The sequence below is a fragment of the Littorina saxatilis genome, linkage group LG4 (genome assembly GCF_037325665.1).
Source record: "Littorina saxatilis isolate snail1 linkage group LG4, US_GU_Lsax_2.0, whole genome shotgun sequence".
Taxonomy (NCBI): Eukaryota; Metazoa; Mollusca; class Gastropoda; order Littorinimorpha; family Littorinidae; genus Littorina; species Littorina saxatilis.
This window is the reverse complement of record NC_090248.1, coordinates 39,481,383-39,496,382: the sequence shown is the minus strand read 5'-3', so window position 1 is coordinate 39,496,382 and position 15,000 is coordinate 39,481,383. Positions and strand designations below refer to the sequence as shown.

The 15,000-nt window shown below is 45.7% G+C and overlaps 1 protein-coding gene across 1 annotated transcript in view; it reads left to right on the top strand.

Moving 5' to 3' along the window:
- LOC138964743 (protein Wnt-5b-like) overlaps positions 1-15,000 on the top strand; it is a gene marked incomplete in the record, with an annotated part of 103,414 nt that overhangs the window by 80,990 nt on the left and 7,424 nt on the right. Inside the window, 1 exon segment of the mRNA XM_070336784.1 lies at positions 9,979-10,271. Within this exon segment, the coding sequence (XP_070192885.1) occupies positions 9,979-10,271 (293 nt within the window).

The following is a 15,000-nucleotide window of genomic DNA, read 5'->3' as shown; positions in this document are numbered from 1 at the left end:
TTAACGTTGGAACACGGGTGCAAAAGTTCGTCTGCTAGTCCCATTTGACGAAAGAACATTATCTTTAGCGATACTAAAACATAAACAGAACACACAATATCTGCCTTTACCGCCACAGCAGAATAACAGCTTATCTGTGTACTTGATTTTAGTCTAAAACAGGGAAACTGACAAGAAGTGTTAACAGAATGGAATGATTTGCACGGAACTATACAACCGCGCATTAATCGATCGCCTGCGCAGGTTGACTGGTTGAGTGATTCGGATTCGATCAAACTTTCGCACAAAAACTCCTGTTTTCTTTGAATAACTGAAGAAAGGGGGAATAAATAGGTTACACACCTCGTCTCAGTGATTATTAAAAATAATGGTCTCAGTTCGCGGTCATGAAAAAGCTCGCTGAAGCTCGCATTTTTCATGATCCGCTAACTTCGACCATTATTTTTAATAATCACTGAGACTCGGCATGTAACCTCTACGTACTTACCCCGTCTGCGTTCTCAGCGTAGGTTTAAAGGAGCCAGTGAACGTTGAAGAGTATGCCAATGAGTAGTATGCCAATGAGTAGTATGCCAATGAGTAGTATGCCTATGAGTAGTATGCCTATGAGTAGTATGCCAATGAGTAGTATGCCTATGAGTAGTATGCCAATGAGTAGTATGCCTATGAGTAGTATGCCAATGAGTAGTATGGCAATGCCATGTTTGACATTGTAAAAAAAAATTGTAACCCGAAAAATCTACGACAACAAAACTAGATTTGGAAATCAGTGCGGGGTAAAATTGTGCTTTGCAAAACAAACTGAATTTAAGGTTTGATCGTTTTGCTCCAGCGACATGATCAACTGTAATGGTGGAGATACATATTCACTGTCAGTACCTACGACAGCGTCCTCTGGCCTCTGTTGACAACTATAGTCGCGCTGACATGAGTTAGTCTTTCCGAAGAATTGACATTGGATTACTTAAAATAAGCATTATATGCTTGAGTTAGTTATCCTAAAAAACATGTATTGATTTTATCATGATAATAATTGAATAAAGTTTTGTTGAAAAAAAAGAGAAAAAAGGAATTGACATTACGGTTAATTGTCAGTGTACAGTTTGACATTCGATTTGTCATTTGGTGTTAAACCTATTATAATCAATCCCTTGCTCGATATATATATACGTCTGAATTTGGTATTGATTTTAAACAGTCTTTAAGTCAAGAGTGTTAAATCCGAACAACCGATATCTCTTGTTTTATTTGTTTTCTTCTAAATTACACTTTTTTCTTAATAACTGGCACGTACCGTCACAGAACTCATTTAACGGGGTTAATGACAAAGGAATGTCAAACGTCCCATTGAGGAAATCTGGTAATAAGGAGCGGATTGATTCAAGCAGCAATGCGAAACCTTAAACAGGCGAATACCCTGCACTAGAGGAGGGGGGGGGGGGGGGGAGGGGTCTCTAAACCCTATGCCTGCAGTTTCCTCCTCCCTCTCTTTCTCCGTCCGTCCCTCTCGCTCTGTGATTCCAACCGTTTATTTTTTTACCAAGTAGACTATATTTAACTTCTTTTTTTCTTCCTCCCGATTCCGTTGTTTACACATCACCCAAAAGTGTTTGCCCGCAGGCTAATGTCCCGAGGGGGTTGCTATTTTGCCTACCACCCTGTTTGTTTGGAACCCTTCTGCCCATATACAAACAATCACATTTTTGCTGGTAAATTTAACGTAGGCTTCTTTGATACAGCGCGCCCCCAAGCGGAAACTACACGCACTTGACTGGAGTGGTGGGGCCGATCGTTGCAGGAAATAAAATAAATCTTGTTTTCATTCGGGCTCGGCGAGGGGCATTTAGCCAGGCTGGAGAAGTTGGTGGGTTTTCCTAACCCAACGGTTGAGCTGAGTCGATGAAGACTTGTGTGTGTGTGTGTGTGTGTGTGTGTGTGTGTGTGTGTGTGTGTGTAGAAGAGGGTTTTACCTGGTTTTGGAGAGGTTGTGACCCTTTGCCAGCTCTGAAAGCACTGCTTGGTCTCTTTGTGTTTTGCTTTTTATTTTTTGTTTTGGCGCCGTTGTTTGTTGTTGTTTTTTTCTGACACAGACACTGTTTTAAAGGTCAATGTTCCAAAGTATACTCTGAATCCTCATGCCTTTTTTATTTTTTTTTAATTTTTTATTTTTATTTTTTTTGTTCCGTTGTTGCTTATCAGGCAGTGTCAGGAATTAAAAGAATTAAGTTCTGAAGCACAAAAACTAATTAGCAACTATTTCAGACGCCTGATAATTTCCTGTCTATCAATTATTTTGACTTTTTTTCTCTTAATTTCCCCTCATTTATTTCATGCTTTTTTGTTCCGATTTTTGCTTTTTGTTTTGTTTTTTTGGTCTTCTTGCCACTCTAATCCACACTCACACAAAAACACACACACAAAACCGTATAGATTGCTAACGTTCCCAAATCCGAAATAAAAAAATTAGAAAGGTTAGTTATTGGAATGTTTAAATTTTTACTAAACAAATCATTCTTAAGTACAACGACCTAACATGATTATGATAATTTTTTAATTTTTTTTCTCATATGTATTTATTTGTCTGTCCTTTACAAAGACCTTTAAGTCGATGTTGTCAGTTTTAGTTAAATCACTACGGTGCCCATTGCAGTGTCAGATTTGGATAAAGCATCGGTGTACTGCAACTTGCTGCTTTATCCAAAACTGACACTGCGACGGGCAACTTACTGCTTTATCCAAAACTGACACTGCGACGGGCAACTTGCTGCTTTATCCAAAACTGACACTGCGACGGGCAACTTGCTGCTTTATCCAAAACTGACACTGCGACGGGCAACTTGCTGCTTTATCCAAAACTGACACTGCGACGGGCAACTTACTGCTTTAGCTAAAAACTAACTCTGCGACGGGCAACTTGCTGCTTTTTTCCAAATCTGACACTGCGACAGGCAACTTACTGTTTTATCCAAAACTGACACTGCGACGGGCAACTTACTGCTTTATCCAAAACTGACACTGCGACGGGCAACTTACTGCTTTATCCAAAACTGACACTGCGACGGGCAACTTACTGCTTTTTTTTCCAAATCTGACACTGCGACGGACAACCTACTGCTTTATCCAAAACAAACACTGGTACGGGCAACTAATACTGTACATTCTATCCAAAACTGACACTGCGACGGGCAACTTCCTGCTTTATCTAAATCTTCCACTGCGACGGGCAACTTACTCCTTATCCAAAACCGACTGACACAGCGATATACAACTTACTGCTTTATCAAAAACTGACACTGCGACGGACAACTTACTGCTTTATCATAAACTGACACTGCGACGGGCAACTTGCTGCTTTATCCAAAACTGACACTGCGACGGGCAACTTACTGCTTTATCAAAAACTGACACTGCGACGGACAACTTACTGCTTTATCAAAAACTGACACTGCGACGGGCAACTTGCTGCTTTATCCAAAACTGACACTGCGACGGGCAACTTACTGCTTTCAAAGATCTTGTAGGGTAGCCTACAAGATCTTTGCTGCTTTATCCAAATCTCACACAGTAACAGCTTGCTGACTGCTTTAACTGCCTGATCTAAAACTGACATTGCGTTGGGAAAAGATTTTACGGGTGCCAGTGTACTTGGGCCCTCGCAGCGTGCAGTCGTTTTTCTAATGAAACATATTACTTTGCACCTCTTTGCAGTTCCGTACCACTTCACAGATCTGGAAAACGCATCATTAGAAGCTCCGTGCGCGGAGCGGCTGTACAGTACAGTCAACTTTTTTTTTTCTTTTTTTTCCAAGCTCTTGCGCTGGCTGCTTAAATTATATATAATATGTTCTTCAGTCTGTGACCCATATTTTCGCCATGTCTGCAGCCGATCCAATTAGTCGCCCTGCGTGTCAGCGGCAGAAAACATGTCAGGGGAACTAGGTCTGCGGAGTAGGCTCCCTTGTCCGCTCCCTCTCTTTTCTCGGAGAGTTGTTTGGTGTCACAACAATGGCGGACAATCCGCGACATGACGTGGGCTTTGAAACCCAATGACAGGCTTGAGGCAGGCGGGATTTGTCAAGCGGAAGAGAGTGACGTTTCGAACATGGAAAAATTAGGGAAGAAAAAGGACTAGAGAAAACGAAAAGAAAAATTTGGAGGATAGGGGAGTGTGTCGAAGATGTCCGTGGGTGGGTGGGGGGGGGGGGGTTAGATTCAGGGGGTTGTCATGACGGAGATGAGGAGCCAGAGCAGTAACAAAACGTACAGATATACATTTTCGTGGCGGAATCATAACTATCTCTGCGACCAGCATTGTATACAATACATATAGTTTGTACACATGACCCTGTTATAGCACATTCCCCATAGACATACAGTGGGCATAACGTTTCTGACAGCATGCTGCGTCTTATGCTCACAACAGCAGCAACAACAACAACAACAACAACAACAACACAAAAATAACATCAACACCACCAACAACAATAACAACAACAACAACAAAATCTGAGACAAACTAACAGGAAGACCATTACATTCCCATGGCATGGAGACCACCAACGACGATATCGTTGTTTCCATTAAAACGATTTTTTCTTATATTGTTTGTACCGTCTTTTATGGCGACAAGCGTGTCACGTACTGTTTCACGGGGTGAACTGACGTGACCCTTTTTCTGCTTTTCTTTGTCCCTTTTTAGAAATGTACTGGCGTAGTTTTGTGCTCGCTTTTATTGCATCGTTTACACTTCACTGTCTCCTTCCTGTATGGCAGTCTGGATGGATGGATGGATGGATGCCGGATGGATAAATGAAATGATAGGAGAGTGCTTCTGAATCCCGAAGCACTCAAGTTGCTTTGGTGTTTACAACAAAAAGTCTGAGTCGGGGGTGGTGGGGTGTGTGTGTGTGTGTGTGTGTGTGTGTGTGTGTGTGCGTGCGTGCGTGCGCTGTGCGTTGTGCGCAGTGCGTGCGTGCGTGCGTGCGTGCGTGCGTGCGTGTGTGTACGTGTTGTTGTTATTGTGGTTGTTGTTTTGGGGGGTAGGCCTGCTCAGATTAAGTATTATAAACAATATACAATTATTTCCAACTAAATCCGTCGTTATCTATTGCTGCCAAATGTACATACTGCAAAATAGACTTATCTTGTAAAAAGGCCCTTCTTTACTACGTAAAGTAAGGTGTAAGGATTGTGCCTTTAAGTAGAATCAGAATAACACACAAAACAGACAAAATAGAAAAACGCTGTTAGTACCACCTTGTGAATGGGACGGAGAGAGCGTGTGCCAATGTGTTCCAACGGTCACTTTCTTTTTCTTTCCTGCCTGTTCCTCTTTGTTCTTTTGTATTACTAGTCCTTATCGAGAAACATCTCCAACACCAACAGGAGCTCTTTCACAACTTCATCGACTTCAAGAAGGCGTTTGACCGAGTGTGGCACGACGGCCTCTGGCAGGTCCTACGAGGGTTCAACATTGAGGAAGGGCTGGTGCAAGTCATCCAAGAACTCTACGCGAACGCCAGCAGTGCAGTGCTCCTCGATGGACAGATAGGAGAGTTCTTCAGGACTTCAGTAGGTGTCCGCCAGGGATGCCTACTCTCCCCTGTCCTGTTCAACCTCTTCCTGGAGCAGATTATGCAGGAGACCCTCCACGACCACCACACCCCCATCTCCATCGGCGGCAGACCCATCTCCAACCTGAGATTCGCTGACGACATAGACCTCATGGGTGGGAGCAACAGCGAGCTACAAGATCTCATCAACAGACTATCGGAGAGAGCAGGAGCGTACGGGATGGAGGTCAGCACGGAGAAGTCCAAGACGATGGTTAACAGCACGAACGACACCAGTGCAGTCATCACCATGAACGGCGAGAAGCTGGAAGAGGTCAGCAAGTTCAAGTACCTGGGAGCAACCCTGTCCAAGGACGGCACCAGTACCGCGGAGGTCCGCATCAGAATCGCCACGGCGACCTCAGCGATGGCCAGACTGAGCAGGTTGTGGACAAGCAACTCCATCAGCTTCTCCACCAAGTACAGGCTCTACAAGTCCCTCGTAGTCTCCATCCTCCTCTACGGCTGTGAAACCTGGTCACTACTAGCCGAAACAGAACGAAAGATCCAAGCCTTCGAGTTCAAGTGCTTGCGCAGACTGCTGCGCATCTCATACTTGGAACACAAGACGAACGAGTACGTGCGGAACACAACAACGGCACTCGTGGGACCCCAGGAACCCCTCCTGGCAACTGTCAAACGACGCAAGCTTGTCTGGTTCGGTCACATCACCAGGCACGACTCCCTGTGCAAGACTATACTTCAGGGAACTCTGGAGGGTGGTCGTCGCCGTGGCCGACCGAGAAAGAGCTGGACAGACAATGTCAAGGAATGGACCTCGCTTCCCATGGATGAGCTGCTCACAACGGCCCAGAACAGACCCGAATGGAGGAGGACTGCTGTCTCGTCGTCCCTCATGCCCCCCCCCCCCCCCCCCCCCCGACGGCCAAATCGGTCAAGGGAATGAAATGAAATGAAATTACTAGTCCTTCTCCTCCTCTTCCTCTCTCTCCTTCTTCTCTTCCTCCTCCTTCTTTGTCTTCTTCTTTTTGTTCTTCTTTCTTGCTTACTTCCTCTCCTGCCCATTCGTCGAATTCATCATCATCATCATCATCATCATCATCATCATCATCATCATCATCATCATCTTTTTCTTCTTCTTCTTCTTCTTCTTCTTCTTCTTCTTACTTCCTCTCCTTCCTATTCTTCATCATCATCATCATCATCATCATCATCATCATCATCATCATCATCATTCTCATCATCATCATCATCATCATCATCATCCTCATCATCTTCTTCTTCTTCTTCTTTCGAAGTTACTTACGAGTACCTGTTGCCGCGTCACGTACGCTAGCATTTTTCACATTGCGGCCCGTCGCCCAAACGACTATGCGTCACGTCTTTAACTCTTTCGCCGTCGCGCTTCGCCGTGCATGTTTTAGCATTAGGTTAATGGTACGTAATTAGTCGTTGGCGTAACTAGATGCGGGTGGAGGGGACTGGTGGAGGAGGGAGGGGGGGCGGGGGTCAGTGAAGGAGAGTGAAGATGAGGTAGGTATGAGGGGGCAGAGGGGGAAAGCCGGATACTGTGTGGTGAAGATTTTTTTTTTTAAATTTTACATTTGCAATGCATACCTTGAAACGGAGAAGAGGTTCCGTGTTGTGAATTGTTCAAGGAAATCAAGCCTCAAGTGGTTGGATTTTGAATGTTGTTGACACTGCTTACCAAACTCTTTGAACAATCTTACACACACAAACGCAAAAACACGCGGACACAGACTAACACAGACACAGACTAACACAGACAGACAGACAGACAGACAGACAGATATACACACACACACACACACACACACACACACACAAACACGCACACACACACACACACACACACACACACACACACACGCACACACACACACACACACACACACACACACACACACACCGGACACATTCTAACTGCACATCAAATCAATCAGTCAATCGATCAATCAATCACCCCTCTTACCTTTCCATCAATCAGTCATCCCATCGCCATTCCTACCTTGAACCCCCCTCCACTACCCTTACCCCCTCACACCCTTCAGTCCAATTCAAAATTATGTACATGGACAGACTTTCCTTGCCAGTCTCGAAACAATTCGTTGGCCGCGGGGGCGGGGAGACAAATAAATTGGGATACGATCGCTTGGAATTTGTTGAGGGGCTCAGCTAAGGTGTTTTGATTTAGAAGATAAGTGGTCATTACCTGTGTAACTGCCCCGCCCTTCCCCCCTCTCGTCTCACCTGCGGAGTAAGCAATTTGTGTGAAGAATTTCAAGGCCGTTTGTCTATCATACCTCAGGTATGCGGTTTGCTAAGTTATGCCATTTTGTCAATTTTGATTTAATGTGGTTATGATTTGTGTTGTGTTAGGAGAAATAGGGCGTGTGTGTGTGTGGGTATGTGTGTGTGTGTGTGGGTATATATATATATGCGTGTGTGTGTGTGTGTTAGTGTGTTAGTGTGTGTGTGTGTGTGTGTGTGTGTGTGTGTGTGTGTGTGTGTGTGTGTGTGAACGGGGGAAGGATAGCATTTTCAATCCAATACACATGCATCCCAAGCTACATGATTATAACACGTACAGCGGAGGGGTGGCTGTAGTTAAAACTTGCCCGATTCCTGTCGATCTTTGTGGTTTTGGCAATAGCGAAAAGTTCACAGTGGGGTTTTGCACCGAGCATTCCTCTGGCTACCTTACATAATGGGTTGCATGTTACGCAAATGTTAGCCGTGCCCTCGGCTCCTGTCGGTGCATGGTGGAAAATCGGAGCTTGGAGAACAGATATAATGTGCAAAGGTCGCGCGAGTGTACATTCACGAAGAGGTCCAGGGGCAGGGTTATCTCGCACACACGTAGAAACAGGCAGCAAAGATTCCGCAATTATCGGTTAAAGGCGGGCAACTGAACCCTAGATGTTATTCAGCATTCGCCGTTTTGATGTTAATGCGGATGTGACCGATGTTATCGAAGCCACGTACATGGGCTGCAACATGTCTTCGAGGAATTGTGTGCGTGCTTGGTGTGTATCTATACCACATACAGATCGCTCTGACTGTCGATAAGTGAGTGCTGGGTCTTTAACGTGCGCAGGGATCTTTGGTACACGAACCCCAGACCAGAGATACCGAAGTGATACACTGCGATGCACTTACCTTTAGTCCTCTGACCCCTGTCAGAAAAAAGTGGCACATTTTTATGAAATGCGAGGAGTGGCTTTTCCATCTAAAAATCATTTTTTTATTTAATATGTCGCTTAGCTACAATCACACCAATAGAGAGGCAGCGTTCAACACACCATTCTCTCGGTTGGTGTCGTACCCCCTTAACCCATGATCTCCTTCTGTGTCCAGAAGCCAGTATGTATGGAGGAAGCCTTCACCAAACCGTTCTCTCAGTTGGTACGTGTCCTTTCCCCCTTCAAGGAATATTCGTGGCCAAAACAAAAACAATATCAAAAACATTAGCTGCATTGTCCTTTTTGGGTTTTTCAATTTATGTCATGATACACCAGCTGCTCTACATGGAAATAAGCGTTTGAAAGTTCAGTACCAGCCGCAAAAAAAAAAGTCTCCCAAAATGGCTTTTTCACCACTACACCTTTTAAGCAATTTCTCCTTCTGTACCAACAGCCAGTTTGTTGTCGTACCCCCTTTGTTTGTTCGTTCATGGGCTGAAACTCCCACGGCTTTTACGTGTATGACCGTTTTTACCCCGCCATTTAGGCAGCCATACGCCGCTTTCGGAGGAAGCATGCTGGGTATTTTCGTGTTTCTATAACCCACCGAACTCTGACATGGATTACAGGATCTTTTTCGTGCGCACTTGGTCTTGTGCTTGCGTGTTCGGACACCGAGGAGAGTCTGCACACAAAGTTGACTCTGAGAAATAAATCTCTCGCCGAACGTGGGGACAAACTCACGCTGACAGCGGCCAACTGGATACAAATCCAGCGCGCTACCGACTGAGCTACATCCCCGCCCGTCGTACCCCCTTAAATCAGGTTCTCCTTCTGTGTTCACGGTATGCACGTTTCCCCAGGTGAAACTATTTCCATCGTGACTTTATAAGCCAGTCACTTGCGAAAGGGGAAGGGAGAGAGGGGGTGGGGGGGGGGGGATCCCAGACACATGTACAGGAACCACATGTCAATATTTGTCCGTAAATCGTTTATTAACGTACGAACGCTTACTTCAGTCCTCAATGTTAAACTAACCAGAAAAAAACGTCTCCAAAATGGCTCATTCTCTACTACATTTTTAACCATTTTCTCCTTCTGTGTCCATGCACAGTCAGTAGAGAGGCAGCCTTCACCACAACGTTCTCTCAGTTGGTGTCAGTCGTACCCCCTTAACCCACGTTCTCCTTCTATGTCCACAGCCAGTAGAGAGGCAGCCTTCACCCACGCCGTGTCAGCAGCAGGGGTGGTCCACGCCATCAGCCGGTCTTGCGGCAAGGCGGAGCTGAAGAGTTGCGGATGCAGTCGAGCTCGACGTCCTAAGGACCTCCACAGGGACTGGATCTGGGGCGGCTGCGGCGACAACATCGAGTACGGGTACCGCTTCGCCAGGGCCTTCGTGGACGTCCGAGAGCGGGAGAAGAACCACCCGCGGCACTCCAGGTCGCTGGCCAGGATGCTGATGAACCTGCACAATAATGAAGCGGGTCGCAGGGTAAGGGTTAAGGGTTTTTGTTGTTGGTGTTCGTGGATGTTGGTGGTGGATGTTGTGTGTGATGTTGTTGTTGTCGTTGTTGTTGTTGTCGTTGTTGTTGTTGTTGTTGTTGTTGTTGTTGTTGTTCTTCTTCTTCTTCTTCTTCTTCTTCTTCTTCTTCTTCTTCTTCTTCTTCTTCTTCTTCTTCTTCTTCTTCTTCTTCTTCTTCTTCTTCTTTGTCGTCGAAGTCATCAGTTCCAGTCGTCGTCGTCGTCGTCGTCGTCGTCGTCACTGTCTTCTTTTTAGGAGAGCTTTTAAGATAAGAAGCCCCCTTACCTGGCCAGTTCCCATTCCCGTCGTCTCTTCTGCAACACATATCTTTAACAGCCCTTTTTCACAACTCTATATTTTTTTTTGTAGTTCGATCCCCATCTACCACTCAGGTGTCGTTCCATCTTCTTTCACATTTGGCGCTTTTTCTTTTCTTCTTTTTTTTTGGCAAGGCAGTTGTGGAAGATGGAGTACCTTGGATTCATTTCTCATCGTTTCTGCAGTAAGAGGGGGGAAGGGGAGGGGAAGGGAGGGAACAGAGTTGATTAGCAAACGAACACCACCAACCACAAGAAGAACGAAATCGTGCGTCACATCCGCCGTGTTGGATTTTAGTTTTCAAAGTGAGGCTATTAATGTTTTTTCGTCGCTTCATAATTTTATTGGGTTCTGCGCAAGCCATGAGTGGAATAACAGACAAGCATAAACATTTACTTTGTGAAGGTAACGCCAAAGCTGCGGAAGGTTTTTGCCTCAAGTGTGTTGCGATAAAGTTGAAGCTTTCACCCATTTTATTATTTAAATGTGTCTGAGTCTAAAGCCACACGCTCACGAGCAGATGAAGGCAGTAAGCTGGAACGAATATTTGCTTACGCGTGCGGGTTTCGGGGGCGGAGGGGGGGGGGGTGAGGATGGAGAGGGGGGGGGGGGGGGGGCGTGTGTGATGGTTCACCCCAGACATGAACTCTGTTCTGTTTCTGAATGAGCGTCAAAAAAAGTCTTTCCTTGCTTGTATATAATTATATATATATAATTCTTGACTTTAAAATCTTCAAATTCTACCTCCGATTTAATAGAACAGTCGATCTCTTGAAACTTGTAAGTAAACGGAGAAGATAAATGAAACGTGAAAAAAAAAGGCTAAGAAAACAGTCTTTAGAGCCTTACCTACGATTCAAGCAACATTTTTTTCGTTATGCACTTGGCACGAATTTAGTGGGCGCTCTTTTCGTTCTAGGTGTGAAGAATGAAGAGATATTCAATGTTGCTGGGAAGGGTAAAAAACAAATTCTCCAGACGCCAAAGAGCCTGCAAATCAAAGTAGAGAAACGAAGAACTTCGACTGTGTGTGTGTGTGTGTGTGTGTGTGTGTGTGTGTGTGTGTGTGTGTGTGTGTGTGTGTGTGTGTGTATGTGTGTGTGTGTGTCTGTCTGTCTGTGTGTCTGTCTCGCTCTCCATCTCTCTCAGACTCTGACTCTGTATCTCTCTGTCTCACGTTCCCTGTCGTCTGTCTGTCTGTCTGTGCATCCCTCTCAGACTCTGTCTCTGTACCTCTCTGTCTCATCTGTCTCACTGTCTCTGTCGTTTATCTGTCTGTCTGTCTGTCTTTCTTGTCTGTCTGTCTTGTCTGTCTGTCTTTCTTTCTGTCCGTCTGTCTGTCTGTCTGTCTGTCTCTCTCTCTGTCTCTCTCTCTCTCTCTCTCACTCTCTCTCTCACCCTCTCTCACCCTCTCTCTGTCTATAGCTCTCTCCCGCTCCCCGTTTGTCTGCCTCCCCTCCCCCACCCTCCCCGCCCCCGCGCCCCCTGCTCAATCTCCTTAGTACAAATGCTGATTGGCAGAAACAGCGGCGAAGATTTAATCATAATGTCGAGACCTTCGCACCAGTGGCTTCTTCTTTTTCTTGCATTCTGTCCTTTTTTGTTCATCTTTTTTTCTTTTTTTTTTTGTGCTAAACTATTTCCAATTTTTTTCATGCATTATTTGTGTGTTTGTGCAAGGTGGCAGAGGTAAAACTGGTGTTATCGTTCGCTTTCTGTCTTTTGTGGAAGTCTTGTATTCTTTGGTTAGAAGTTTGTGTTGCAGGTTTGATTTTTGCAGGAAGGAGGGTGATGATTTGTGTGCTATGCTGTGCCGGTGACTTGCTCTACTCTATAGATACAGAACTGTGTGCATGTCTCTCTCGGTATATTATTTTCTAGCTCGTACTGCCGCCTCCTCCTCCTCACCTACTCTCTTCTTCTCCTTCTTGTGTTTGTCTGTTTGTTCGTCTCATCATCATCATCATCATCATCATCATCATCGTCGTCGTCGTCGTCATCGTCGTCGTCGTCGTCGTCGTCCTCCTCCTCCTCCTCCTCCTCCCCCTCCTCCTCCTCCTCTCCCTCTTCCTCCTCCTTCTCCTCTTCCTCCTCCTCCTCCCCATTATCATCATCATCGTCTTCATCGTCATCATCATTATCGTCATTATCATCATCAACTTTTTTTTTAATCGTCTTTCTTGTCTTTCTTTCTTGTCGTTGTTTCTTACTTTTTGTCTGTCATCCTACTTTTTTCCCCCTGTGTTAGTGAATAAAAAAGCTGTTTTTCGTTGTTTTAATCATTTTTCACATTAGACATCCAATTGTCAGCGAAAAAAACTAAACAAAACAAAACAAAATGGAAAGAAAAGAAAAAGTGTAAAGTCTGTTACTTGAGGCTGTTTTGGCGTTGCATTCCGCGTCGATACAATCAAATGACACTCGCTCAAAAATGTTATCCTTACCGAAATAGCCGCTGGGTGATTTGAGAATCTGAATGATGTTTAAATGGCTTCGTCTCAGAGCTCCCCCTTCCCTTTTTTTTTTTGGACAGGATATTAATTTGTGTTGCAATGCAATATTACTGGTCTAGTTCTACACTCAAAACTCTCTTCCGAAAATCTTCCTTTTAGCTCTGACTTTTTTTGTCTTTCTTGTTTCTCAAGATTGGAAACTAAATTCCTCCGAAGCTTTTTTTTTTTTTTTTTTTTTTTTTTAAAGTTGAATGTTTGCCATTCTTGAGGTTATGGCTGAGAGTTTTTCGCAAGAGCGGAAAGCCACGGGAGCCGTTTTCTAATTAAGTATTAAGCCGGGCCCAGGGGTAGTGCAACTAGGTGTGCGATGCGTCAGTTCTCTTTGAATACTTTCGCAGACTCTTTTCCTTTCTCCCCGGATAATATAATATTATATCCACCCCTTCTTTAATCTAGCGCCTTCTGATTATTTTCGAGGAAAGAGTGGTTTTTGTCTTCCTTAGTATGTCTGTTTGTTTGTATGTGTGTCTGTCTGTGTGTCTGTCTGGTTGGCTGTCTGGTTTGTCTGGCTGGCTGGCTGGCTGGCTGGCTGGCTGTCTGTCTGTATGTCTGTCTGTCTGTTTGTCCGTCTTTTTGTCTGTCGTTGCGCCTGATGTTAGCATGTTTGTCCGTCTGTCAGTTTTTGTTTGTCTCGTCCAATCTCTCTCATTCTTTCTCTCTCTCTCTTTCTCTCTGTCTCTCTCTCTCTGTCTCTCTCTGTCTCTGTCTCTCTGTCTCTGTCTCTCTCTCTCTCTCTCTCTCTCTCTCTCTCTCTCTCTCTCTCTCTCTCTCTCTCTCTCTCTCTCTCTCTCTCTTTCTCTCTTTTCAACATCTTCTCCCTCCCCTTCCGCCCCAGTCTTCGAACTTTTCATCCCTGAAGAACAGTGTTTTGGCAGACATTACACCGCATGCGCATGCGTGAATTAAAACGGTGCATGATGGGAACGGAGTGGTTTTGTAAGCGGCGCGAGGAAAGTGTGCATGGCAAAGCTTGACTGGTCTGTCTGCGTGTACAGAAAATAGATCACGACATCTTTATATTTGATGAATTGTCCATGATCCATGATACATGTACTTTCCAGACGAAACTGTGCTTGTTGATGATTTCAGGTTCTGCGAACCGTCTTCCTTTAGTATGATTGTCGTTTCCATTATTTTGTGGAGAGGCGGTGGGGGGGGGGGGGGGGGGGGGGTGTGGGCCGCAGGCTACGATATGTACAAGAGGGGCGGGGATATGTAAATAAAGGTCCTCCATACATACTTACCTCCATCTACCTCCCTTTGCCATTGTCCATGCAATGGCCCCACATAGCAGAGAGGGTTCGGGCGCAGGATGGGAACTTGGAGGAGTTTCAAAATGTGTGGGGTAGCAGTTTACGTACGCTCTGGATTGTAAGTGTCCTAGCTTGATGGAGCAGATGTGGCGATTTGTTTATCTCGAAGGGGGGGGGGGGGGTAGGCTAGGAGGACTAGTGGGTGAGGGTTTGGGGCGAGGAGGAGGGGGGGGCTAGGCAGACTAGTGGGTGAGGGTTTAGGGCGAGGAGGAGGGGGGGGGGCTAGGCAGACTAGTGGGTGAGGGTTTAGGGCGAGGAGGAGGCGGAGGGCTAGGCGGACTAGTGGGTAAGGGTTTTGGGCGAGGAGGAGGGGGGCGCTAGGCGGACTAGTGGGTGAGGGTTTAGGGCGAGGAGGAGGGGGGGGCTAGGAGGACTAGTGGGTGAGGGTTTGGGGCGAGGAGGAGGGGTGGGGGCTAGGCAGACTAGTGGGTGAGGGTTTAGGGCGAGGAGGAGGGGGGCGAGGAGGAGGGGGGGCTAGGCAGACTAGTGGGTGAGGGTTTGGGGCGAGGAGGAGGGGGGGCTAGGCAGACTAGTGGGTGAGGGTTTGGGACAAGG